The sequence below is a fragment of the Mus caroli genome, unplaced genomic scaffold, assembly GCF_978045245.1.
Source record: "Mus caroli unplaced genomic scaffold, Mus_caroli_1 scaffold_18, whole genome shotgun sequence".
Classification (NCBI taxonomy): domain Eukaryota; kingdom Metazoa; phylum Chordata; class Mammalia; order Rodentia; family Muridae; genus Mus; species Mus caroli.
Window position 1 is genome coordinate 24,108,684 of NW_028227273.1, and position 26,980 is coordinate 24,135,663.

At 46.5% G+C, this 26,980-nt stretch overlaps 1 protein-coding gene and 1 long non-coding RNA gene across 10 annotated transcripts in view; one reads left to right on the forward strand and one right to left on the reverse strand.

Annotated features, from left to right (window-relative positions):
* On the reverse strand, positions 1–19,432 carry LOC110283708 (uncharacterized). Of its 4 annotated transcripts, none has more exons than XR_003835295.2 (4): positions 19,014–19,432; positions 6,721–6,848; positions 6,255–6,390; positions 1–1,521 (listed from the first exon to the last, which is right to left on the reverse strand). It is a non-coding gene; the product is annotated as an uncharacterized LOC110283708 (long non-coding RNA). The 4 variants fall into 4 exon arrangements; XR_015045999.1 differs by lacking the exon at positions 1–1,521 and adding an exon at positions 4,809–5,667 and having other exon boundaries at positions 6,171–6,390; positions 6,789–6,848; XR_015045998.1 differs by lacking the exon at positions 1–1,521 and adding an exon at positions 4,809–5,667 and having other exon boundaries at positions 6,171–6,390.
* Tgif1 (TGFB induced factor homeobox 1) overlaps positions 18,778–26,980 on the forward strand; it is a 9,337-nt gene continuing 1,134 nt past the window's right edge. Inside the window, exons 1-2 of one of the 6 annotated variants that reach the window (XM_021149146.3) lie at positions 18,778–18,878; positions 25,931–26,157. In XM_021149146.3, coding sequence (XP_021004805.1) covers positions 25,975–26,157 — 183 coding nt within the window. In that variant the 5' untranslated portion in view covers positions 18,778–18,878; positions 25,931–25,974. Of the gene's footprint in view, positions 18,879–20,552; positions 21,006–21,098; positions 21,441–21,472; positions 22,691–25,930; positions 26,158–26,980 lie in introns of those variants that run through there. The other 5 variants (XM_029471386.2, XM_021149144.3, XM_029471385.2 and 2 more) reach the window with 5 other exon arrangements.

Here is a 26,980-nt window from a genome sequence, read left to right on the forward strand (position 1 = left end):
ATACACTTTTAATTCTAGCACTCAGGAGGCAGAGGCAGGATGATCTCTGTAAGTTCCAGGACAGCCAGAATTACAATAAAGAGACGCTGTCTCAATAAACAAAAAAAATACTTATTTTTGTTTTATGTGTATAAAGCGTTGGCCTGCATGTCTGTACGTGTACCATGTAGGAACCCTTAGAGGCCAAAAGAAGACACTGGACCACATGATTGGAATTACAAATGGCTGTGGGCTGCCATATGGGGTCCAGTTCCTCTGCAAGAACAATGATGGAGCCGCCGTTCCAGCCCCTAGCTTTGGTTGTTTTATAGAGATGTTTGCTGCCTTCCCACTAACTCAAGCTTATTTCGCAGCAGACATTTGACCCATTCAGAGTTCACTCGTTATTCGGGCCAATTGCTATCTTAATCTTAAGGTTGAGTAAATTACCTTAGATAAAATCCATACTCTGTCCCTTAAACTCTCTCTTCCTTGTTCCGGGAGAAAGGGCTGGACTGGCTGAGTCCTGGCCGGGCCAGGGAAGAGTACAGTGTCTCAGGTCTCCTCTGGCCTCTTCCAGCCTCGGCTTGGCCACTGCTTGTTCCTGTGGGTGAAGCTGGTCTATGAAGCAATTCATGGCTTGATCAGTGCCTTGGTCTGGCACCTTCCATTCCTCTGAACCCACGCCACAGCCACACCCTCACACAGCAGGCCCACCCAAGTCTCCTTTCAGTCTCTTACCCTTGTTTCCCTGGGACCCACAAGGCTTCTGTTCTCAAGGCAGTCACCGCTGGGCCTTCTCCAGTCTGTGAGACTGGGCCCTGTGACTTTGGGAAAAGATCTTCCTTGACCATGCTTCATAACCTTATCTCAACCCTGAAAGAGAAGTTGGGACTGGCTAATTGGTAGTCCCTCTCTTCCTTCCTATCTTCCTTCTGTCTTCAACAACACTAGGCAGAAGGCTCAGGCTTCTTTCTGTCTGAAAGAGTATTTCCCTTCATCATATTCTCCCTCTTCTGGAGGTGATTATTATCCTTATCTTAGGAGAGAAAGACTCAGGAAACAGAACTCCGCTTATTATCATCAAGAAAAAAAATTTAAAAATAGGGATAATTCAAAGACATTGTATCTGAGAGAGAAAGGCGTGTGTAGGACCAGAGTGATTCGTCTATGTGCAGCCACGGCCAGGGCCTGGTGTAAGAGGCTACAGAGAAGGTGGGAAGGAGCCTGGACATACAGCACTGGATACTCCTGGAGCTGGGTATTAAGATGGCTGGCTGGTTCAGGAAAGCTGGAGCCTGCAGGTAGCTCTCTCTGTTCTTGTCCTGGCTCTTGCGTATGAAAGAAGCACCAGGTAGCCCTGCTGATGGAGTCCAGGCAGGAGAGGCTACAGCCTCATCCTCCCATGTCCGGTTTCCCAGCATGCAGCAGAGGATGTGGTTCATTGAAGGCTCGCTGGGGACCGCAGTGTGGACTGAATGAACTAATTCTGACTTTCATTGTCGACTCATTCTTTGACCTGTTGAGTCTCTTTGAAAGTGTCTGCGTAAAAAAAAAAAAAAAAAAAAAAAGAAAGTGTCTGCGTTTGCCTCCACCTTCACAAAATATGTCTGACCATAAATAAAATAAGCAGACACCCAGATGTTTACAGTGTGGAACTGTAAGTCTCACACTGCCTTTGTCAGGGGGTGGCTAGTGGGAGGCTAAAGGGTGACTAGGGAGAGGCTAGAGGTGGCTGGGGGTAGCCTGGGGATGGTTGAGGGGAGGTTAGGGGTGGATGGGTGGAGGTTGGTGGAGGCTAGGGGGTAGCTGGGGGTGACTGAGGGGTGGCTAGGGGGTGGTAAGGGGTGGCTGGGGGATGCTAGGGAGTGGCTGAGGGGAGGCTGGAGGGGACTGGGGGGGAGGCTGGGGGTGGCTAGGGGTTGTGGAAGTCAAGACCAAGGCTGTGAATATGCTAGGCAACTGGTCCATCACTCAGCTTTAACCTTGGTAAAGAAACACAAAATACAGGGCCCAAAAGAGGTAGGAACCTTTTTCTCTGCAGTGTTACAATGAAGCTGAATCCAGTTATTCAGAAATCCAGAATTATCTCCCCTTGTGTTGTTTCAACATAGGTTGGGATCCTAGACACCTAGAAGCTAGTTGACCTCCACATTTTTGCCCACATGGGAATCCACATTAAGCAAATCTGTCCTTAGGTCACTTGGAAGTCACACACTTGATCTACCCTCCCCACTGGCTTCAACAATTACAGTCTGCCAGAGGAGGAGCAGGAAGCTGGACTAGGGATATGGCTAAGTCGGTTGTCATATTTGATCCCCAGAACCCCTATAAAATGTCCAGACAGACACAGGAAGATCCCTGGAACGTTCTTGCCAATCTAGTTCATTTGGCAAGCCCCAGATTTAGGGAAAAATCCTGAGAAGCAAGGAGGAGCTGGAGAGATGACACGTTGGCCAAGGACACCTGCTTGGCTTTCATGGAGACCAGAGATAGTAATGAGCAGACCTTCCACGGAAGCTTGTACTGTCAACTCCAAAGGATCTCATGCCTTCTTCTGCACTGTATATGTACAGTGTAAACATATGAGACTACACACTCACACACACATTTATTAAACAAGATCCCTGCTTTGGATCTTGTCTGATAAAGTCCCTGAGGCTGAAGACTTGTTCTTACTGGCTGGGGAAAGCCCCACATTTACCTGGTTCTAATGCAGAGCTTCTCAACCTGTTGGTAGCAACACCTATGACAAAGCTCTGTCTCCAAAAATATTTACATTACAGTTCATAACAGTAGCACATTTATAATTATGAAGTAGCTTCAGAAATAATCTTATGGTTGGGGGTCACCACAACATGAGAAAGTGTGTTAAAGGGTCCCAGTGTTAGAAGGTTGAAGACCACTGCTCTAACTGATGCGCTGTTAATGGGCTCATAAAGCAATAGCCTTTGGAAGACATCTCTAGTTAGCTCCCTTTGGTAAAGGAACACACAAACTAGGCTTTATGTCATTGCAATCTGCTTTCAACCTAGTTCCTGCCTGGGTTTGTGGTCTCATAGGACTTGGCTAAAAGCAGCAAAAAGCAGTCAGTCCATATAAACACTGACTTAGGCCAGGAGCTCTTCCAGTGCTGCCAAGAGCGGACTATGTGTGAGCTGTCTTCTGAATACTATGGGAGAGAATGTCTGAGATGAGGGTAGCTGCTGCTATCTTTTGAGTAGTTGGTAGGGTTCATCCTTTCCCATTCCTTTCCCTTTTGGGGAGGACATTTATTTGTTTTGTCTGAAATATGGTGTTACCATGTAGCCCTGGCTGGCCTAGAACTTGCTATGTAGACCAGGATGGCCTTGAACTCACAAAGATCTGCCTGCACTTCATGACCACCACCTGCCCTCTTCCTCCTCTCTCTCAAGCATTGCTTGAGTGAGTCTCCCTGTTCCTATCTTCCTGAGGAGTGACTGACCGGCCATGTGGATTTTTAACTCTGTTGTTTCAGGTAGTTTAGGATGCTCAGTCTCTACCCAGGTCAGAGAAACACCTCTCCATGACAGACCTCCAGAGAGGTGATGGTAGTGCATGCCTTTAAGCCCAGCACTCAGGAGACAAAGGCAGGGGGAATCTTTGGGAGGTCAAAGCAAGTTCTAGGACAGCAAGGACAACAAAGAGAAACCCTGTCTAAAAACAAAAACAAAATATCAAAAAAGTGGTCACTTAGTAGAATCATCTTACACTGTCACCTCTGTGGCCTGGTTTTGGATGGACTTGTTGCTGTGTGACACAGGGATGCCTTGGAAAACTTGAGGTAGTAAGAATGAAGAGCTCAGCTATGGGGCATTTGCCTAATGTATAGGAGGCCTAGGTTTCAACTTTAATACTACAAAGAAAAAGGGGGTGTGGGGGGGTGAGGATGGGAGGGGAGAGGAGGGGAGTAGCTGGCAAGAGAACTGCCATGCTAGAACAAAGATCCAGTGAGCACCTACCTAGCTATGTACCAGCCTGGAGGGCTTGTGTCTAGATGGTGATGTAGAAACAACATCTTTCTAGCTGTAGCCTAGTTGATATACAGATCTCACTGTAACTATTTGTGTTCTTATCCTCTCCCTCCCACCTTGGTACAGGAGGTCAATCCAAGGTGGCGTGTGTGCAAACTAGGCAGGTACTCTATCACTAAACTATATCCCCAGCCCAATTTAAAAAGTGGGGGGGGGGGCTGGTGAGATGGCTCAGTGGGTAAGAGCACCCGACTGCTCTTCTGAAGGTCCAGAGTTCAAATCCCAGCAACCACATGGTGGCTCACAACCATCCGAAACGAGATCTGGCGCCCTCTTCTGGAGTGTCTGAAGACAGCTACAGTGTACTTACATATAATAAATAAATAAGCCGGGCGTGGTGGCGCACGCCTTTAAAAAAAAAAAAAAAAAAAAAGTGTGTGGGATATAAGAAAGCAAGCCGAGCAAGCCAGGGGAAGCAAGCCAGTAACATCCCTCCATGGCCTCTGCATCAGCTCCCTGCTTCCTGACCTGCTTGAGTTCCAGTCCTGGCTTCCTTTGGTGATGAACAGCAATGTGGAAGTGTACGCTGAATAAACCCTTTCCTTCATAATTTGCTTCCTGGTCATGTTTGTGCAGGAATAGAAACACTAAGACGATATTTTAATTAAAAATGAACTTTATAGAGGCAGGTGGATTTCTGAGTTCGAGGCCAGCCTGGTCTACAAAGTGAGTTCCAGGACAGCCAGGGCTACACAGAGAAACCCTGTCTCGAAAAACCAAAAAAAAAAAAAAAAAAAAAAAAATGAACTTTATAATAATAAAAAAAGTGTGTGTGTGTGTGTGTGTGTGTGTGTGTGTATACATACACGCGCACATAGTGCCAATGGAGGCCAGAAGAGGGCGTCCAAGTCCCCTGCTGCTGAAATTGCAGGGAGTTGTGAATCCTGCCTAAGGGTAACTAGGTCTGTTAACAGCTAAGCCTTTGCGCCACACCCACTCCCCATTCATTTTATCCTAAGTAGTTGTAATATCAGCAGTGCATAACAATGCAGTAAATCTTTACTGCATGGAGACTGGAAGCCCAGGCCTTAAAAGAATCTGAGTCGGGAAATAGGATCAACAGTAAGGGGGAGGGGGTGTTATTCTTATTTCTACATCTGTGAGCCAGATTTCTCTTCAGTGACATTGTCAAATGAATGTTTGGCCTTCATTTCCCGACGTACAACTACAAAAACAAACCAAACAAACAAAAACCTTGAACTCTCCAAAGGATAAGCATTTTTTTTCATGCTAATGATTGGATGAATGTCTGTCCTTCAATGCTGATTGGGAACTCCCAGATAGCCTCCATTGGATGGGCATCTGCCCGGAGCCAACTGGGGCACAATTTGGAGCAATGAAGGTTTCGGTTAAACTTCCTCAATCCTGAAGGAGGGGTTGGAGGCTAGGTTGATCACCAATAAACTGCAATTTTATCCACCATAGGATGTTCTGAAGGGAGACTCGTGCCCCTCCCTCTGTGATCTGCTGAGATAATGGACCCCAGGGAACTGGAGTTTGCCCAGGAGGCTCAAGGCTAGATGTCATGAGCTAGTAGTGCCTGGGTGTCAGCCATGGGACTGACACCTTCATGAGAAGGTGTCATCTTCATGACATGAGACTTCAGTCAGTCATAGGGACACCTTGAACAGACCTTGGAAGCAGAAGACAGTGATTGTTAGTGATGGGCAGGACCACCCTTGACCTGTGCTGTTAAGCAATACACACTTCTTACCCTCTGTTTCAGCCTGAACCTTATGTCAGGACCCCAAAAATGAGCTTGAGTAAGAGGGGTGCTTACTGTGCCTCTTTGTTTTCTTCCCAACCTAACATCATCAAATAAAATAATTCCCTCTCTTGCTGCTGTTTTGTCTTTTGGCTGAGGAAAGACAGCTGAGCCTAGCTTGCCAAGGGCTTCCAGGTTTGACTCTACCTCTGGTCTTAATGCCTACTCTTAAACAAGTATGGCCGCTCATTGTTTGGAATGACCTCCTTCCTGTACTAGGACCCAACATACTGTTCCCAGAGTTTTAGGGTAACAGTACTTGGGGTCCTGCAGCCCCAACAAACTGGGCTCAGCCAATGTCCCCTCCACCATGGCCTGTCAGCAAGGAACGGTGGAAATCAGAGGGAAGGGGCGAATTTCATGTCACCCACTTGCTTTAAGGCACTGGCTTGGGCTTCAGGTTTAAATAGAGGAAGAAAGAGGTGGAGTCAGGATGGGACAGGAGATGGGTGTACTTAGAGTCCAGGTAGAGGTGTGGTCTTGTTGATCTTTGCCTCCTGGGGTATTCCGAAGAAGTCCTCAGAGCCTGAGGGTTCAGAGTAATTAGTTCTCCAGGCCGGAGTCCTCACCTTCACAGATAACCAGGCCCTCCTGTGGGGAAAGGAGAGCTGTGTCCAGGGAGGCGCTGACCTTTCTAGAATACAAAGGAACACAGGAGGAAAAGCGAAGGGTAATGACTCATCTCCGCCCTCAGCAAAAGCAAAGGAGGCCAGGAGTGGGAGGCAGATGCAGGCTTTCACCTGCTCTTCCTTTTGAGCCCCAGGTGAGGACGCCATGCTTGCTTTTTTTTTTTTTAATATTTTTTTATTATGTATTTTCCTCAATTACATTTCCAATGCTATCCCAAAAGTCCCCCATACCCTCCCGCCTCCCCCCCTTTTTTTTGGACAAAGGTGACTTGAGGGTCCCTCCTTTCCATACCAGACCAAACCAGACTAGAGTCACTCCTTTTAACTCTAATGTTAAAGAAGGCAGTTTCCCTGACGGACCAGTTTGCCCCTTCGGTCTCCTCCAGTCATCTCCATAAGGAAGTGTTCTCCACATCCACCCTAGCAAAAAAAAAAAAAAAAAGTAATCTGGCTTACTTGATGCTAATGGGGTTTTTGTTTTTCTGTTTCCTTGTTCCCACCTCACAAACCCCACTGTTCAGCACTGCCCAGGGGAGTGGGAGGGGAGGGGTTCTCATTCAGGAATCTCAAACTAAAGGCAGTTACACCTGTAACTAAATCATTGTAATTTTGTTTTTGACGATACATAATAAGGCCTGCAAAAAAAAAACCCAAAAAACAAAAAACAATAGGGCAGGGTTCTGGGGGTGGCTCTGTGTGAGTGGTGCATCCAGAGGGGAGAGGCCTTCCATTCCCTGAACACCTGCCCCCATCCAGCTCAGTGTCTGCAACCTTCTAACAGCCTCCACCTTTGATTGATTACAGTCCTCCAGGCTGCGGTGACCACCCCCCCACCACCACAAAATCATTTTTGTTGCTACTTCATAACCGTAAGTTTGCTACTGTTGTGAATCATAATGTAATACCTGTTTTCTGACTGGTTTAAGGGACCCCTGATCTCACTGTTCATTAGCACCCTGTGTGAAAGGAAACAGGCTTCCCCCAGCACTCTGAACTGTTCCCCAAGTGAACCAAAGCAAAGGGAGGCCTGGCTTACGACTGATAACTCAACTGGTGTCTTCAAGCTCCAAGAACCAAACTGTCAATAGTATAATAAGGAAAGAGGATTTGGCTTTGCTTGCATCCTTAAAAGCCATTCTGGTTGGCGAACAGCCAAAGGTAACTTGCAGACGGACTGGGTCCCCAGTCCTAGACAGGTCCCAGGACTGGGCACTCTCTACCCCCTTTGATTGGGTCAAATTATGATTGACAAGGTAGGGAGTAGTCCTAGCAACTGTACTAGCAACAAGTGCAGTGCTTGCGAAGAAGGTCTGTCTAGGTCTGGCTGGCTCGTCCTTCTCCATCTGTACGTATCCTATGCATCCTTCTAGTGGATTACAAGCAGCTCAGGAAATAACCTGTGATGGGTAACCTTGGTGTACGAGCACGCTCCAGTGCCGGGAGCAGGTACTCTTACCCACAGAGCCATCTCCGCCAGTACCACGTACTTATTTTTGACAAAGCAATATACAAAATGTTTTCCCACAGTTGTCCTTGAAGTCATGTGAGGATACCTGTGGGTGTGAATGTTCACTGCAGCACTATTTAAAACTGCAGCCCAGGTGTCCAAAGGCAACAAAGATTTGACCGACGCTCTCTTGAATCTGAGGAAGGAGTGAGGGTATCCTAAGGAGACATTTGAGTCCTTCCCTTTGACTATCTGACTGTGGAGATAATAGATCCCAAAGAGATGGACTTTCTCCGGAGTTCTTAACCTTAGGGGGGCTGTGAAGCCCGGGCCAGCCAGAGGAAGAACTTGTATCCCAGGAACAAGTTTCACAGTTGGACTGGCCACCTTGTAAGACAGACTAGAGCCAAGACAACAACGGACCAAATGGCAGGGGACACACCTTGAGCAGGGATCCTCCTGCCCTGTTTTAGCCTAAACTGCACAGTAACAATCCGAAGATAAACTGGGCATCCTTGCTTGCTCCCTTCCCCAGTGTGGCCACTGAATAAATATCCTTTCTCTGCTTTCGTTTTCCCTTGTGTGATGGTGGACAGCTGACCATGCCTAGCTTGTTAGGGCTGCAGGCCCTGAGGCTTCAACCCTTAAAGGTTTTTTTTTTTTTTTTTTTTTTTTGGCAATTGTCCTTTTTAAAAAAGATGTATTTATTTATCTTATGTATGTGAGTACACTGTAGCTGTACAGATGGTGGTGAGCCTTCATGTGGTTGTTGGGAATTGAATTTTTAGGACCTCTGCTTGCTCTGGTCAACTCTGCTTGCCCTAAGATTTATTATATGTAAGTGCACTGTAGCTGTCTTCAGACACACTGGAAGAGGGCGTTAGATCTCATCACGGATGGTTGTGAGCCACCATATGGTTGCTGGGATTTGAACTCAGGACCTTTGGAAGAGCAGTCAGTGAGAATTTTAAGGGTCGAAGCCTCAGGACCTGGCAGCCCTAACAAGCTAGGTGTGGTCAGCTGTCCACCGTCACACAAGGGAAGGGAAGAAACCGAAAGCAAGAGAAAGGATATTTATTCAAAATGGCCACACTGGGGAAAGGAGCAAGCAATGATGCCCAGTTCACCTTCTTACACACTGAGCTACCTCGTCAGCCCGACCCTTAAGATTCTCGTAACAGTAATATATAACTGTAAAACTAAGAAAGATTTCTATAACCTGATATTAAAAGCATTTTCAATTACATAATCATTATATATTTATATTATACATAATATAAATATTATTGCCAGAAATAGAGCCCTAAACACATACCCAGAATATAGAACACACAGGTTTTTTTTTTTTTTTTTTTTTTTTTTGGTTTTTCGAGGCAGGGTTTCTCTGTGTAGCCCTGGCTGTCCTGGAACTCACTTTGTAGACCAGGCTGGCCTCGAACTCAGATATCCGCCTGCCTCTGCCTCCCAAGTGCTGGGATTAAAGGCGTGCGCCACCACGCCCGGCTCAGGTTTTGTTTTAATTGTTGTTTTTAGGATAAGATCTCATAGAGCCCAGGCTGGCCCCCAAACCTCTGTGTAGCTAAGTAAAACCTTGAATTCATAATCCTCCTGCCTCCAGCAGTGACTACAAAGTGGGCAGAATCTGTGGGCTTGACTGGTGTCTGGGTGAATTTTTCACTTAGTACAGATTTCTGAGTTGGACTAAATGTACAAGTGCAAGAAAAAAATTGTAGAGTCAAAAGAATGAGAGGCACTGTGTGGGATACAATGAAAAACACTCAGATGGGGGCTGGAGAGATGGCTTAGTGGTTAAGAGCACTGGCTGCTCTGCCAGAGGTCCCTCGTTCAATTCCCAGCACCCACATGATGGCTCACAACCATCTGTCATGGAATCTGATGCCCTCTTCTGGTGTGTCTGAAGACAGCGACCCTGTACTCACATACATAAAATAAATAAATCTTTAAAACAAACAGAAAACCACTTAGATGTATTTCAAGAGAGCGCCAGTCAGTTGAAGAGTGTGAAAGGCAGAATTACTTGAAGTAGGGATGTTTTGTCTTTAAACCCCCAGAGCAAAGGGAGGAAGCGAACAGGAGTTAGTTACCAGTGGCGGGTAGGGCTGTTCTCTGCTTGCTATAATCTAGGACTAAGTCCTCATTACTATGAGGGAATGGGAAGCAGGTTTCTTGTGGTTAGAAAAGAGGGCGCAGATATGAGAGGTGGGGAATGGAAGGCAGTGCTGTTTGCTGAAATTGGAAGCACAAAATAATGTGGGCCCCTCCTTTCCTCCACTACACCCCATCACACACATACTCTTGTTTTCACATATACTCTTACCTAGGTAGCCCAGAGTGGCCTCAAATTCCAAATTCCCATGCCTATCTTCTAAGTATCAGAAGTATAAATATATAGCTGTTCACCATTGTACCCTGCTTGAATTCATGATTTTCAACATATGAAGGTGTGCGTGCACACACATTGCGAGCGTGTATGTGTGTGTGTATGTATGTTTAGTGCTACTGAGAAACCCAGAAGTAAGCAATCATGGTCCAGTAGCAGTGCACTAGGACTGGAGCCCATGTTGATGTCTATAAATGATTCTCTTTTCCACAAGAATAGCCAGCACTTGCTGGAAAAATGATCAGTTCCAGGGCTTGGGGACTGGAGCAGGGGAAGTGTAGTGTGCACCTGAAACATGCCACTGTCCCAGACGGTAAGAAAACCTTCCAAGAATGGTACAAGAAGACAAGGAAACCGGTTTGGGGACTATTGGTGCTAGCTGCTGCTGGGGCAGGGACAGTCACTGCCTTCAATTGTGTGTTCACTGGTGAGTCTACCCACTTCAGCGAATGGTTCTATACCCAGCGGCACGTGAGCCACTGTGGTTAGACTCAAGGGGTGCAAAACAAGAAGGCATGAAGGGGCTCGAGGGTTGTGCAAAGGTTAAGAGCACCTGCTACTCTTGTAGAGAACCCACATGGGGCCCACAACCGTCCAAACTACAATTCCAAGCATCCAATGCCCTCTTCTGGCCTCTGCAGGTAGCAGGCACACGTGGGGCACATGAGTACATTCAGGCAAAACATGTAATATTAAAAAAAAGAGAGAGAGAGACATGAACATGTCAGAGGGACTGGAGGGGAAGATGAGAAGACAGGGAGAATAATCAGAATGCACTGTGTATATATGAAATTGTCAAAGAATAAATTTAATTAATAAAAAAACAGTTTGAGGAACTTCCTCTGGGTAAATCCGAGAATTTTTACAACAATAGTGGTGGTGATGATGATAATAACAATAGGAGGCTATGAATGCACTAAATAAACCAGGACTCCAAATGTCCTGTAAGTAGACAGAGCAGCACAGACAACTGGAGGGGCAACTCTCCCTACCATAGGACACAGCAAAGCAATGGAGAAGGAATGATGGAGTGAGGAGGCTGAGATCGAAGGCTTCAAAGACAGGACATTTATCAAAAAAAAAAAAAAAAAAAAAAGACAGGACATTCACCTATTTTGATACATTTGATAGATTTATCAACCATAAAGGAAAACATAGTGCCCACAATGGAGAGTTTGGGACACATCATCTTAAACATGCGATCAAGGTTAAAAATAAAGAAAGCTGCCGGGCAGCCGGGTGGTGGTGGTGCACACCTTTGATCCCAGCACTTGGGAGGTAGAGGCAGGCAGATCTCTGTGAGTTTGAGGCCAGCCTGCTCAACAGAGTGAGTTCTAGGGCAGCCAGGAACACACAGAGAAACCCTGTCCCGAGAAGATAAAAAAAAAAAAAAAAAAAAAAAAAAAAAAGAAGAGAGAGAGAGAGAACGAGAACAGTCTACATTCTGAGGGGAAGCTGAAGTGGTTTCATTTTCTTACCAAGACTACACACCACTCACTACAGAACAGCAACAGATATAGTAGCTACACAGTATTGAACACCACACACAAGACTTATACACGAGATACAGTCAAGCCTGCATTATTTGTAGAAATTTAAAATGTCAAGTTAAAAACTTGTTTCTATTTTCATGAGCACAATGTTAACTTCTCGCCATTTAATGAAGATGCCCTCTTGAGATGGACAGACGGCAGGACAGTCTAAAGCACTGCCTTGATTGGGTGCACAAGCCTGACTGAGCTCAGTTTGATTCCTAGCACCCACTCGAGTACAAGGGTGTGCCACGGTAACCCAGTGCTCTCAGAAAGAGATGGAGAGTGGAGACAGGAGAATCAGCAGAGCTTTCGGACCACCTAGGCCAGAGTACTACTCAGTAAGAAGCAACAGAAGAGACTACATCCCCCCCCAAAAAGGTGCAAAGAGAGAACAGACTCCCAAAAGCTGTCCCCTGACCTCCACATGCCTGAAGGACACCTCCCATATCTCTGTGTGTGTGTTTTACAGAAAAAGGAAGGAAGGAAGGAAGGAAAAAATATAAAGGCTTTTGTCTTTTTGCCCATGGTCACTTGAATCATGAGACAAAATAAAATTTTCTTCCCTTAAATTGCTTTTTGTGGAGCCTTTGGTTACAATAACTATCCAATTCCCACCACAGGAGAAAAAAAAATGTGTGGAGATTCGAGTGTATTTCATCAATCAAACAACACAGAACAAACTGAGCACATAGTGTGTCGGGTGCCAGCAGAAAGAATAGAAACGCATATCGAAGAGTAAGCCTGCCAGGCGGTGTTGGCGCACACCTTTAATCCCAGCACTTGGGAGGCAGAGGCAGGCAGATTTCTGAGTTGGAGGCCAGCCTGGTCTACAGACTGAGTTCCAGGACAGCCAGGACTATACAGAGAAACCCTGTCTTGGAAAACCAAAAAAAAAAAAAAAAAGAGTAAGCCTGCTGGAGCAATTTTTTATCTCTTTATTAACCTAAATAATGGGTTATTAGAACTAAAAGCATTAAAGTGCCAACTAAGGATGAAAAGTAATTGTTCTTTCTGGAGAAACGTTTAGCCTTAGAAGCAGAAAACAGTTAGAAAAAGACAATGGGGTGTATAATTCTGGGGTGACCAGACCTGCCTCTGCCTCCCAAGTGCTGGGATTAAAGGCATGCGCCACCACTGCCCTGCAGACCCAGCCCTTTTGTGAGTAAGTTCAGAGCTACAGATCAGACAAGCTAGAACATTAATCATAATTGCTGATCCAGAAGTGATGTGATGTCTGGGGTTTATATCAAACAATAGAAGTAAGCAGTAGCTTGTAGATGAAGGAAGACAGTTCAGGGGTCCAGTGGTGTGCAGCACAGTGTGTAGAGCCCTTCCCAGAGCCTGGAGCTTGGAGTCTACCTCCTCAGAGAACTGGGTGGTGGGTGATACACGCCTGTAACCCCAGCACTTAGCAGGAGGCAGAAGTTCAGGGTCAGCGTCTGGGTTACATAGTAAATTCCCACACCATCCTGGGCCCGAGCTATAGAGTAAGAAGAAGAAAAGGAAAAAAAATCCATTTAAAAAAGTTAAAGCGCAAAACATTGTGTCTGAGATTACACATCTCTTTAGGATTTTACTAAAAACAAGATGAGAGAGGTGGCTAGAGAAAGGCTCAGCAGCTAGTTGTCATGGAGTGCACTTCTAGAGATAGGTTCCCAGCACCCACATGGTGGTTTACAACTTCTGTAACTTCAGTGCCAGGGGAGGGCACACACACAAATAAAAGACAATAGTAAAAATTTTAATTAAAAAAAAAAAGGCTTTGGGCTGGAGAGGTGGCTCAGCGGTTGAGACTGAAACGCTCTTGCGAGTCATCTGAGTCAGCTCCCTGCACCTTTGTTGGGAGGCTCTTGATGGCCATGTCCATGGAAACCTTGTGTGCGTATAGGTGTTATACACCTATACACACTTATACACGAACCTATGTGTTCATGTATAGGTGTGGGCACAAAACCTCTTGTGCCCACACCTATACATAAACACATAGGCACATAATTAAAAACAGTGTATTTAGCTCACTCAGTCAAAGTGTTTGCCTCCCAGGCAGGAAGGTCCTGGACTTAATTTCTAGTTTTACACTAAAAAAGATGTAGGCATGGTAAGGCAGATTTGGAGCCCTGACTCCTAGGAGGTAGAAGCAAGAGAATCAGAAGTTCAAGGTCATTGTCAGCTACCTAGAGAGTTCTGGACCAGCCTGGGATACATGAAAACCTGTCTATAAACAAACAAACAAATGAACATACAAATAAATAAATGGGAAGGATTTCTTGAGGACCAGTATATATGTATGTTATATACTCTTTAAATATGTTAGAGAGCTTTCAAAATGAGAATGGAATGTACCAATCTTTGTATATCAAGTATAGTTAAAAAAAAAAAAAAGTAATATAGATGTCAGATTTTTAACATCAAGTTTGCTACAGCTGAGGTGTGGCCCAGTGGTCAGTGCTTGCCTAGTATTAGGGAAGTCCTAGGTTCAACCCCCATCACTGCAATAAACAAATAAATGTAAAAATAAAATTTATTCATGTAGCTTGGAAGGGAATAAGCATTCCTGTCACTTAAGAAAATATGAAGGGATTGCCTTGGCTTCTGCAGGAGATGCTGTGGGGATCACTCTCCTCTACAAACACACCACTGGACGGGAAAGCCTTCCGGGGAGCAATACTCATTTCACTTACACATTTATTAATTTGTTTTCAGTGAAAATGATTCAGTGCTATTTGCAATGCTTGGTCCATAAAAACTATCTGCATCAAGATAAATGGTTTTACTTTTTCACATCTGGTCATCTGCTCCCGGGCTATGACATCATCTATTCTTGTTTCTCGTAAGGGGCAATGAATAATTAGTTTCTGGTGTCATTAGGGGTTGTTCATGCTGGCTAACGATTAACCACTGCTCGCTCCAGGATACAGAATCTGACTGGAAAATGGAGTCTCATTTCAGATCTTTGCTCCGGAGAGTGTACAAATCTAACACAAGCAAGAACCCAACTCCCCTACCTAGTAAAGACTGATGTTACGTGCAATCCATGGTAGGACCGATCACTGCTCAGTTGTTATAGTGACATGACGGGATGTGTTGGCACCACGCCAGCCTCTGATCTCCTGTTACCTCTAGAGGCAGCCACCTCTAATAGTTTTATGAAAAATGGCTTTGTACTGTTTTTTTTTTAATAGTGTCTGTGTGTGCAAACAGCCATTGGCCATATAGTCAATGGTGTAGCACACATATAATGATGACTTCGTAAGATTGAATGGCCTTGTGATACACACATCTTATTCCCAGCACCTGAAAAGACAGAAGCAGAATATTTCTGTGGGGTTCAGGCCAGCTCACTATGTAGTGAGTTCTAGACCAGCTAGGGGTACATAGGGAAATCTGTTCTTAAATAAATAAATAAAGTGACCTAATGATATCATATCCATTTTAGATAAGGACATTGCATGATGTCTACATAATAAAATCACCTAACAACACATTTCTGAATGTATTACCATTGTTAATGGATGAATCAGTCTAATTTCCTCGACCCTGTAATAACAGCAGCAAATTATTGGGTCTTTCCCCATGTTTGTTAGTGATTTGGGTTCCTTATTTATTTGTAAATTTCTAACCTGTAGATTCATTTGTCAAACCTTAAAAACTACTATTTATTCTCTCTCTCTCTCTCTCTCTCTCTCTCTCTCTCTCTCTCTCTCTCTCTCTCTCTCTCTCATGTGTATAACACGTGCCTGTGGCTGTCCAAGGAGGCCAGCAAGAGGGCACAGATCCCATGGACCTGGGCTCTTGAGTAGATGGTTTTGAGCCTTCTGATATAGGTGCTAAGTACTGAACCTAGGTCTCCTGGAAGCAGTGTCATCTCTCCAGCCCGTGTCCCACTTCTTAGTGCCAGGCTGTTCTTTCTTATAGCTGCACCATCTCTTCTGGAACTAATGTCTTCTGTGTGCTGTTAACTATTTACTCTAGTTTCCTTGCATTTGAGAAAATAAACAAACAAAATGCTTTTCAACAAGGTCACCTATATATATAATATTTTTCCATGCTCCTTGTCTGTTTCTCTTTGTGTGTCTCTCTCCCATGCACACACACACACACAAATATAAAAATTTAAAAAGTAAAATGTGGCTATGATTATGAACGGACAAGAAGAAATGAGAATGACAGATGTACACACAAGCTGATTCTCTTAAACATAGAACTCTTAAGAGAAAAAAAATAAATGCAGTGGCTGGAGAGATGCTCAGCGGATGCGAGCACATCCTGCTCTTCTAGAGAAATCAAGTCCAGTTTTCCACAAGAGCCTGCGATCTCTCCAGCCAGCCTGGGCAAAATCTTCTTCTGGCCTCCAAAGTGAACCTGCACTCATGTGCGCTTGTGCACACACATGCACATAATTAAAAAATAAATCTAGGGGCTGGTGAGATGGCTCGGTGGTTAAGAGCACTGACTGCTCTTCCGAAGGTCCTGAGTTCAAATCCCAGCAACCACATGGTGGCTCACAACCATCTGTAACGAGATCTGATGCCCTCTTCTGGTGTGTCTGAAGACAGCTACAGTGTACTTACATATAATAAATAAATAAATCTTTAAATAAATAAATCTAAGAATTAGGTGCAACTCATTGTCATCTAAGAGATAGACCAAAAGGAGGCCAGCAGCTTCAGGTTAGAAAGACTCTATAGGAAAGAGCAGGATTTTAACTAAGGAAGGACATTTGGAGGTTGCCTTGGTGATATCTGGATCATGGTGTCTCTGATGTCTAAGGCCAATCTCTGCCTTCATTATCAGTGTGACCTTCTAGAATGACAGATTCCCTGAGAGCCAGGTAGTCTGTGCCCAACATCTTGCTTTGTGCTGTTTAGCTATGGCACATTTGAATGTGTCCAAGTTATGTTGACTTTAAGAAAAATATAGAGTATATGACTAATTTGGATATTAAATGAGAGCATTTAAATGTTTCAAAAAGTCTGAGGCACATACATGAAGATACAAGATATTGAAAATAAAGGGAGCTGGGCAGTGGTGGCGCACGACGCCTTTAATCCCAGCACTTGGGAGGCAGAGGCAGGCGGATTTCTGAGTTTGAGGCCAGCCTGGTCTACAAAGTGAGTTCCAGGACAGCCAGGGCAACACCGAGAAACCCTGTCTCGAAAAACCAAAAAAAAAAAAAAAAAAAAAAAGAAAGAAAATAAAGGGGATAAAGACTGAGTTCAATAAGGCCATTGTCAGACAAAAACCACAGCTCTCATCCCAAAGACAGTAAGAGATCATTTATCCTGAGCCAAATATGAAAGTGATTGTGGGGCTGGTGAGATGGCTCAGCAGCTAAGAGCACCCGACTGCTCTTCCAAAGGTCCTGAGTTCAAATCCCAGCAACCACATGGTGGCTCACAACCATCTGTAATGAGATCTGACTCCCTCTTCTGGTGTGTCTGAAGACAGCTACAGTGTACTTACATGTAATAAATAAATAAATTTAAAAAAAAAAAAAAAAAAAGAAAGAAAGAAAGTGATTGTGGCCCAGGAAACCCAGATTTGGGTAGACTCCAGACATGCCCCACCATGGAAGTTATCATATGAACTGTTAGTCATAAACTAAGCTAAAAATGAACGCATTTACCAAATAATACATGGGTGAGGTAAGTTACAGAGAAGCCTGACATGCCCGTGGCACTTGTAGCTGTTGAGCTGGTGGAAGCTACCAATCTGCCAAATTTAATACCTTCTCAAGATTTTTAATTGAGAGTCAAAAAAAAAAAAAAAAAAAAAGGTAGGCCAGATAAAGAGACAGGTAATAAATGGCTAGGAGGGAGACTTCTTTCGATAGATCGATAGATCAGGATGATCTGCCTCTGGATCTGTATCATTCCAACTCTCCCCAAGCAGGAGGCCCTAATCAAGCAATCACTGGGTAGATCAGCTTCAGTCTGGCTTTTCCAGGAACTTCAGCCCACATCACCTAGGGAAAGAAAAGTGACTTCCACTTCAAAACAAAACAAAGGGTGGGGGCTGTGTTGACATGGAGAAAGTTATCAGTAGTGCCAGCTACTTATACCTGAACAAGGGAATGTTGATAAACTCACCACAAGATGGCCTGGACCAGCCCTTGTGAAGACAATGGTTAGCTCTCACCTTAAGCAGCCAGAGCTCCTCAGAGCTGAGATATGACAAGATGATTACAGGTCCCTTGTGCAGTGTTGGAAGCCCAGCAGCCTGCATATTTTATAAATATCTGCACTAGCTGGCCTTCCAGGGAAAGAGATCCAATGACTGGGTGAGTCCCACCAGGCCCAGCACCTGATGGCAATCATACCTAATCAACTGTCCAGATGAAACTCGATTGTCCAGATGAAACAAACACCTCCCTCAAGCCTTTGACAGACCTGGAGCCAATAATAACTAACTACACTTATTGCCACCGGGCTCTTCTCTCAGCCTTCCCAAGTTTGTGCCATTCGAGACCACAAAATAAGTTTGCCTTTTAAACAGCTCTGCTTATCTTAAGACAGCGCAAAGAAAAACAACAAAACAAAACACCACCACCGCCGCCGCCACCACCACCACCACCACCACCACCACACACACACACACACAAGAAAACGACAATGGTGAGAAACGTCTATCACCAGACCGTGAGAGCTCAGGACAACTTAGCTAATTTGATTATGAGGCATAAGAGTTCAGTAAAGTAACGCGTGGCAACAACAACTAACCCGAAGAGTCACTTGAATCAGTTACACGGAGACGCCCTGACACAGCCAGAACTGAACCTTGTTTTTCCGCCGTGCAGACAGCGGAGAGAAAATATTGCGGATGTTATGAACTCGCGCTGGGGGGCCGTTTCCCTTTTCTGGAGTTGTAAAGCCCCGGCGCACCAGTCCTGCAGGAACGCGAGGCTGCTACCGAGCTTGGCTCCAGCCTTAGGGGTGGGGGAGGGGCACCGTGGGGCTTCAGCTGATCTCAGAATCCCGCCAGCGCGCTCCGACTTCTTAACTGCCTCGAAAAGATTTATGCGAGCAGAAGGTGTGCACTGGCGGAGTTCAGCTGGCCTTCGCGTCACGGTGAGTTTTTAATTCTGCGTTTTCCTCCCGTCCTAGTCCCGTCTCTCTCTCTCTCTCTCTCTCTCTCTCTCTCTCTCTCTCTCTCTCTCTCTCTCTCTCTCTCTCTCTCTCTCTCCGTAAAGTTTGTTTTCAAACCTTGTAAACCCGGTTTCCATCAGTGCGGCCGGAGAATCGCATTCATTAGCCAGGCTGACTTGGGAGAAAAGAAAAGCTACCTTTGTGTACATAATGAGAGCCACCGCGTGGCCGCGGATAACCGCCGGGAAAGAACGCTCTGGCCTCGAGCCGCCGTGGGTTGGGCTTAGCGGACCCGAGGCGTGTTCCGTGGGGTGGACCCTGAAGCCGCTGTCTAAGTTAGCAAACAAAATGACAAGGCAGTCACGGCTGGGTCCGGACCCAGCTCCTGCCACTCACTCGGTCCAGCTCCTCCTCCCGGAGTCTGTCCTCCCTCCTCTCCCGAGTCCCCGGCGGATGTGAGCCACCAATCCCAGCCACAAACACCAAAAACCCAGAGCGAGGCGGCCCTCCAACCGGCGGCCAGGCCCTCCGCGGCCCCCTCCCGCACCACATGAGTCCCGCACCGGGGCGCAGCAGCTGAGTCATCCCCTGCCGGGTCCCGGAAAGCGCTACTCCCGGGCGGTTTGCAGAGGGGCTTGCCAGCCGTTGGGTTCTCCCTGGACACTGTCGTGCAACCGCCTCCTGCGCTGATGCCCGCGTGTGCTCTCTTAGGGAGCACTCTGCAAACCACAGGATTTAGGGAAGGGGGAGGGTCATTTGAAGATTCCTGCCTGCTTACTGTGACTCTTCCTCCAGTTGGTTCATTTTGGAAAAACCACTCAAGCTTCTTTTTGACTCGGGGTTTTAAACGCGCTCCTCGGAGGGGGCGCGGCGGAGGCTTGCTTTAATTTCCAACGTAATCATAAACAGGTTCCAAAGTCTAGCGGGTCATCCTGTGGCCGCCTCACTGTGGCTCGGCTTTAACCTTGTTTTTACGGGTCTGTCTCCTCCTGCCGGATCTCCACCGAGGTCACAAAACCAGAACAGCCACAAAGCCGAAACTGGAGACAGACACCGGCGGTGACGTCGCTGCTCAGCTTATTTACGTTTGGGGTTTTTTCCCCCCCTTCTATGGGGAAAGTCTTCTGTGACATGTGACAGTTGGTTTTCTTTGCTTTTTTTTTTTTTTTTTTTTTAAACAACCGGGCATAGGTGAAAACTAGACCCAGAAGTGCGGGCGTGCGCGTCTCGAAGTCAGCCTTAACAGCATCTGGCTTGTATTTGGGGAGGGGGCGATTCTTCGTGCAACTCTTTGGAGCTCCCCTCTCAAGCAAAATAAACCAATAGGAATGAGTGTTTATTTAATGGCTAGTTTCTGTTTGAAATACTGAAGGGTGTCCTCTGGTGGGATATTAGCCCACAAAGTAGACACTGTTTACTGAAACAGATGAGCAGTCCCGGCGTAGTGGGGTTGGGGGAGTCGCAGTGGGGCACATGCGCGCTCTGGCCGTCCCCCTAGCCCAGACGTTTAAAGAGCATGTGAGCATGACAAGTGTCTATTCGCAACGTGTTAGATTTCGAAACTGCCTTGCAATCCAATCCGGAACTCAGAGCTTTAGCCCGGGGGAATAGACATTTGCCCACGGTGCCTATGTCTGCCTCCCCCCACCCCCACTGTCGCTGTTGGCAGAAGAGTTCACGAGGAGGAGGGTGCGCTGTGCCGCGCCCGCGTGTCAATGGCAGCTGCGCCTTCTGGAAGAAGTTGATTCTTGTCTGGAATACTTTTCCTTCAGTGCCCCACCCCTTGAATCAGAAGCTGCTGCCTCCGGCGGCTGGAGCAGGGATGGTGGAGTTTGGGGCAGCTGTCAAAAACAAGGATGGGGGTGCCTTTTCTTCTCTGGGGTGGACAGAGGAGATGTCCTTAAACCTCTCTCCATCCTTTACAAACTAAATGCACTCTTCGCTAGCCCGGGGAGGAAAGGCCCCAAAAGAGAAACCAGTGTAGCCGCTGAGGGATGGAGATGGTTCTCTGGCCACGGGCAGGCAGGCATGACCCGGCTTCTGGGCTCCGCCAGCGTGAAGAGGGACGGGTGATCTCGGCCCCCAGGCCCAGGGCTGTGGAGCTGGAAGGTGCGGGGGAGGGGCAGAGGAGCGCGGCGGGGCGGGCGGGGGACGGGGCGGGCGGTTGGGGGCGGAGGCAGGACCTCCTGTACCTTCCCTCTGCTCTCTCACTCTGACAGCGCCGAGGTGCGCCGAGTGGAGCGGGAAACAAAGGAGCTGAGTAGGGAGGGAGGGAGTTGGGCCAGGGAGAACCCCCGGCTGGCTGCCAGAAGATCCCGACTGGAGGAAGCCCAAGTGTCACTTGAATTCCAACCCAGAAGCCAGCGCCTGAGACCGGAGCACCTTGTTTAGCAATAGTGGTTGGAACACTCTCTTGTAAGTTACCGGAGCACTAGTACAGGAGGATCATCGACTACCCTCCCGCCACTCCACGGCTGCTGGCTCCTAGAAACCCCAGCTTCATCTCTCATTGGGACTCGAGTTCCAGAATGAAAAGCAAGAAGGGTAAGGTGGCGGCGGGCTGTGAGCGCCCGGGGCACCAGTGCGGGACATGTGCGGGCCGCGCCGGATCGGGAGGACACTGACTTGATGGGACTTTTTGGACCAGTGGCTCCCCGGCTGGAGTGGTGGCTGTTCTCTTTGTTGAGGCTGTGTCTCTGATGGCAGTTGGTATTCTTTTCCTTCTAGACACAACCCGAGGGGCTGTTGTGGGGAGGCTGAGCCGCGCCACGCTGTTGGCACGTTGTCAAGAACCACGCTCAGCGCCTTGTTTGTACGCCTCCAAGTTTCATTGTCTTCCTGACACCCCATGCTCGGCCCAGGCGCCGCGTGGTTTCTAGTGCTGTTTCTGGGGCAGGGCTTTGCGGTTGATGTTCTAGGAGACCCTGGCACCTCGCTTTTCCCTGTGGGGGGTCCTTAGCGAATTCCAGTCGCCTTACCTTTTGTCTAAAAGTTTGTAGTTCCGGGTATTCTCTCACTCCTCACCGGATCCTGGCAATGTTTTTTTTTTCTTCTTTCTTTCTTTTTTTTTTTAAGGGATGTGTTTTTCACTATCAAAGGAATGTGATCCGGGACCCCCATACATATCGCCCTAGGACGAGCATAGCTTTGGAGAGATGGACTTTAAAATTTTTACTAGTTTCTGAAAGTTTTCCCACGATGAATTTAGGACCGCGTGTGCTGTTAGAACACAAGTACCATGCAGTCAAAAACTGTCCAAGTGTGACAAGCAGGCTTGGTTGTAAGTGCAAAAAGCGAGGCTGTCATTGTTTCCACCAAAGCTTTACAACTAAAACTTGCCGTCAGTCTGGTTTAAAAACAAAACACACTGGGGAGGAAGGGGGAAAAAAAAACCCCAAAAGGTCAAAGACTGTGAAGTCCCTTTTGAAGCTAACTTTGGAGTCCCTGACTGGGAGGTCCCTCGAGTGTTCCAGTCGTGGACTGGAGTTGGCTTTTTTTTGTTGTGATTTATGTGGAGTGGTTCAAAACAGAAGTTAATCGCTTGGAGAAGCGGGCGGGGGGAAGGGGGCGCTGGTGCGCATGCCCGGGAGCTTCCTCGAGTTTGTTACTCCACATTCTTTCAGACCTAGACCGCGACTGCAGTTCCAACGGAACACGGTTATAGCAGCTGCCGCCAAACACGCTTCCTCACGGGGTTTCTCCGCGCTTCCTACCTTTATAGAGTTGGGTGGATGTTATTCTGTGAGAGACCCCGAAACATACGGAACTCATGAAGACCCCGGGTACTTGGTTAAGTAGGCCTCCTTGCTCTTTTCCACCCTGGGACAGTCAGAGTGTGGGCGCTCTGAGTTGGGGGACAGTTTAACTGAGCTCTGGGGAAAACTTAGGGATCGTCTCAAGAGCTGTGTCACCCCTTGACGTGGCTGACAGATCTAGACCCCCGTGGGAGGCATTCCGCTCCAATAGCACCTCAATGAGGGTAGTTTGGTTTTGTGTGGCTCCGGGGTGCGGGAATGCAAAACTGGGCTTCCGTGGGTGGGGAGGAAGGCAGATGACTAGCTTCCCATTCAGGCTCCACCCTCTTGGGGGTCCCCTTCCCCTGATGCGAGGTCCCCAGCCCAAAGCGCGTGGGCTCCCCAAGTCAACCCCCCAACTCATGGAAACGATGAACGGTGACGTGTTGGAGAGGAAACTTTGCTGCGACCGATTTCGAGTTTCTCATTGGGAGAGCTGAGACTGCTAAGGTTGCCCTGGCTCCTTTTCCCTTTTTTAGGCTTCCCCGGCACTGGGTCTGGGAAGGGGGCAGACCCTTGAGGATATGAGCCGCACCGCCCTATTTCTTTACTTCCTTAGGGACCAGGGGCCAGCTCGGTTGCTAACTTGTACAGTTAGCAGGCGGGCTTCAGTTGGGGCTGAAGAACAAAAGCTGCTTGCTCTCCTCTTGCCCCTCCCTCGCCTGCAAGCCTCCACAGCCCTGCCTCCCACTGTATGAAATTACCTGGGAGGGGAGGGTGAGCTTCCCTGCCTGTCCTTGGGCCTGGACTGCTTAAACCTGTCCCGCCTATTGTCTGTTTTAGGAAAGTGAGCATCTTTTAACAAAGACTGGTATATGGTAATAGAGTGCCCTCGGTAGAAAGCCGAGACCGCCCGAAAAGAAAGAGCTCCAAAAAATGGCTTCAAAGCAGGCTGGAAGAGGGCTCGCTCAACTAAGAAAATCACCAAGTGTCCTCTCGGGGTCTCCAAGCCTGTTGAATCTGTTTAGGGCTCAACTGGCTGGGTCCCTTCCAGCCAGCTGTGGATTTAGTGCCTTGGATGTGAAGTTCCATCCGAGTTAACTTGTCCATAGGGAAGAGACTAATTAGGTTTGGGTTTCCCTTGATCTTTTTCCCCCATATTCTTTTTCTAGTCTCCAAGATATCCAAGTGCTTCCCCACCCCCCGCCCCCCACCCCCACCCTCCCAACTTCCATGTTTCATGACTTCAGAAAAAGAAAGTGAAGAAGCAAGATTTGCTTCCTAGAGCCGTGGGCTCCACGGGCCATCTTGTGGCTTTCGGAACAACATTTCCTTGTATGTGGATGGAGTAAGAGGATTCCGAATCTGTCCCACACCGACCTCTCTCTCCCTCCCCAACCGCATTTTTTTTTTTTTTTTCAAAGTGTAAGCACAGCGAGATGATTGGAAACAAGTCCTAACTGGGAAACTTTTCAAAAGCGCTGTTACAGTAGGAAATGAGTAACGAGGAAAAAAGCCTTTGTTTTTCCAAGTCGAGCCATAATCGGGAGGGGGTTTTAATGAAAATAGCCTTGACAGTAGCAAACGTGGTCTCGCAGCACTAAACGGATCAGCTGGTGTGCCCAAGGCACCGAGTCTTCAAACTTCCCCTCTTCCTTCATCCTTTGTGAATGCTTTGGAAATACTTGTGAAGAGGGCTAGGGGTCTGGCTTTCTTTTTTTCTTCCTCCTCAAATGAACAGAGTCGGCAGTTTGGTGTTGCTTAACAGAAACCTGCTTTGTGTCCCTAACCTATTCTGAAAGACCGCGCTTCTTGTCAAACTCCAAGCAAGCGGATCAAAGGGCAGGCTTTAGGGGGTTTTTGTTTCAAGCACTTTGTTATTGCCAATTTACAGTTGGGAATTAACTGTTCAATGAGCAAATTTTCACACTTTTCCCCTCCTAGATTTAAGAAGAGGGGGAAGGAAATAAGTAGTGTTGAAGAATGTCTGCTTTTCTGAAGTCGGGGGAGTTGAAGCAAATTGCTTTATTCAAATGTACTTAGTTACCCAATTAACCTGGCATGTTTAAGAGTTAGATTTCCTTGGTTACCAAAGCAAATGTGAAACTCATTTATAATCAAAGGAGGGTTTTTTGTTTTTGGGTTTTTTTTTTTTTGTAATGAATAGTTTTTCACTCAAATTTCAATATGGGTGTTTTGTTTTTTTATTTAAAGTTTCTCAGATTCTGAACAATGAAAGCACTTTCAGTTTTAAAATTGTCCTTTCTTTAAACTTTATTTTCTCGAAACAGATTGATTTCATCTTCAGGAAGGAATTCTTCAATTGCATGGCAGTTAAAAATGGAGGTGTTTGTGGTTTATTTATGGCAGTTTGTTAAGCCTTAAACTACAGTGAATTTGCAAAATCATCCGCCTCTTTTGTTAGAACCTGCTTTTACTTTGTCTTTGCTGGCTTTGAGTGTTTCCTGTAGGAACTCCTTCTAGCACCTTCTGCCCCCTGCAGTCCAAAGCTAAAAATGTGTCAACAAAGTCTGCCTGCTCCCAGTTGTAAAATAAATTCCTTTAAAATTCATGGAGTTGATGTATCAATGCGAAGAATATTCTGGTTTTATTTCCTAGATCAGTAAAGGGACTTAATTAGGATTGAAAAAAAAAAAAGCTATACAAAGCTAAAGAAAATACCTTTGAGATGAACAGAAACAGTCTCACAGAGGCCTGGCTTGTAGGTTTGAAGGAGTTAATAGCATTTGTTAGAAGTGTTCTAAACTTCAAAATGTCTATCAAAGTCCAGAATTGTCACTGAACTCTGTAGGGTTTGGATTCTTAACATTTCTGTTGGGATTAAAGTACCACCGAAATGGCTTTTTTTTTTTTTTTTGTGGGTTGCACATATTCAATTTTCTTTGTCATGTAAGAATTAAGGACTGATGGGAAGCATCTAGGTTCATATCTAATAGACAGTCTTAAAAAAAACCTTCAAGTATATAAAAATGTACGGTGCTTGCTTTAACAGCAAGCCTTTCACGAAAGGAGAGAAAAGAGCATATACGCTGTCCTTGTTCACTGGATTGCTGTCTCTCATGAGTGATGGATGACCTTAAAGACAAGGTTGTGAGGGCCATTCCCACACTGCCTGGCACCCTTCGTGTTTCAGGCCTTTCCTTGGAGACCTTGGCCCCGACTGACAACTTCACACTCAGTAGTTGAAAAATCACAAGGATGTGGAACAGTTTAAGGAAGTGAGTGACTAAGTTTCCCTGCTGGTGAAAGCAAGTGACCGTGGGCCTTGTCCTTTCTCAGGTCTTGTTGCAGCGTCTGGCAGTGACTCTGAGGATGAAGACAGCATGGACAGTCCCCTGGACCTTTCCTCATCAGCAGCCTCTGGCAAGAGAAGGAGGAGAGGCAATCTGCCCAAGGAGTCGGTCCAGATTCTGCGCGACTGGCTGTATGAACACAGATACAACGCCTATCCCTCAGAGCAAGAGAAAGCACTGCTGTCGCAGCAGACACACCTGTCCACACTACAGGTAAGGAGAAAGAGAAAAGTTGGTGCCAGAATTTGCCCGTGAGGTGTTGGGGTTCCAGCCCAGATTTGAACTATGCCCCGAACCTATACATACACACTTTCTTCTTTATTAATAGGCACTTTATAGCATTCCTGTGTGCCAGGCTATAAGCTCTTCTCTGGTGCCTAGTAGAGGGAGGGAGGGAAGAGAGAGAGAAACAGGATCTTTTCATTGTAAACTTTATAGTGTGAAAAGGTAATAATTGGCTGTTTAAGAGAGGACAGAAACACTTGACATTCGTCTGTCGGGAAGCATTTCCTTCAGTGCCTGAAAGAGAAGGAGGTGAAACCTTATTCGATTACCCAGGAAACTGGTTTGCTATTTAAACAAGGACAGACCTTGGTGAGGTAATTGTGTTGTGTCTGTTGACACAGTCATTTGAACTGAGAGAAATCAGTTACTGGGAGGCGTGGCCTCTTTTAAACAGGAAATGTTTTCCTGTAGTTGATTAACTCAAATGCTGGGGCAGTAGGTAGTAGGTTAAAAGAGACTTAAAGGTGAACTTTGGTTAAAGTTATTGATTTTCGGGTATGTGAGATTTGGCGCCCTTTCCTTGCCCCTGAAAGGGTTAAGGATGGTAGCACATCCTAGGTAAACTTGCCCTTATGGCAGGCCGACCCGGCTTAGGTGCCTCTGACTTGCTGGGAAAGCCAAAGAAGTTTTATTTTAGTTTATTTTTTAAATCATTGCTGTTGGGCCCCTGGTGTACTAGGCAAGTGCTTTACCATTGAGCTACTTAGTGCCAGATGAGACCCTTTTATTACCTCTTTAAGTCAGGCTCCCT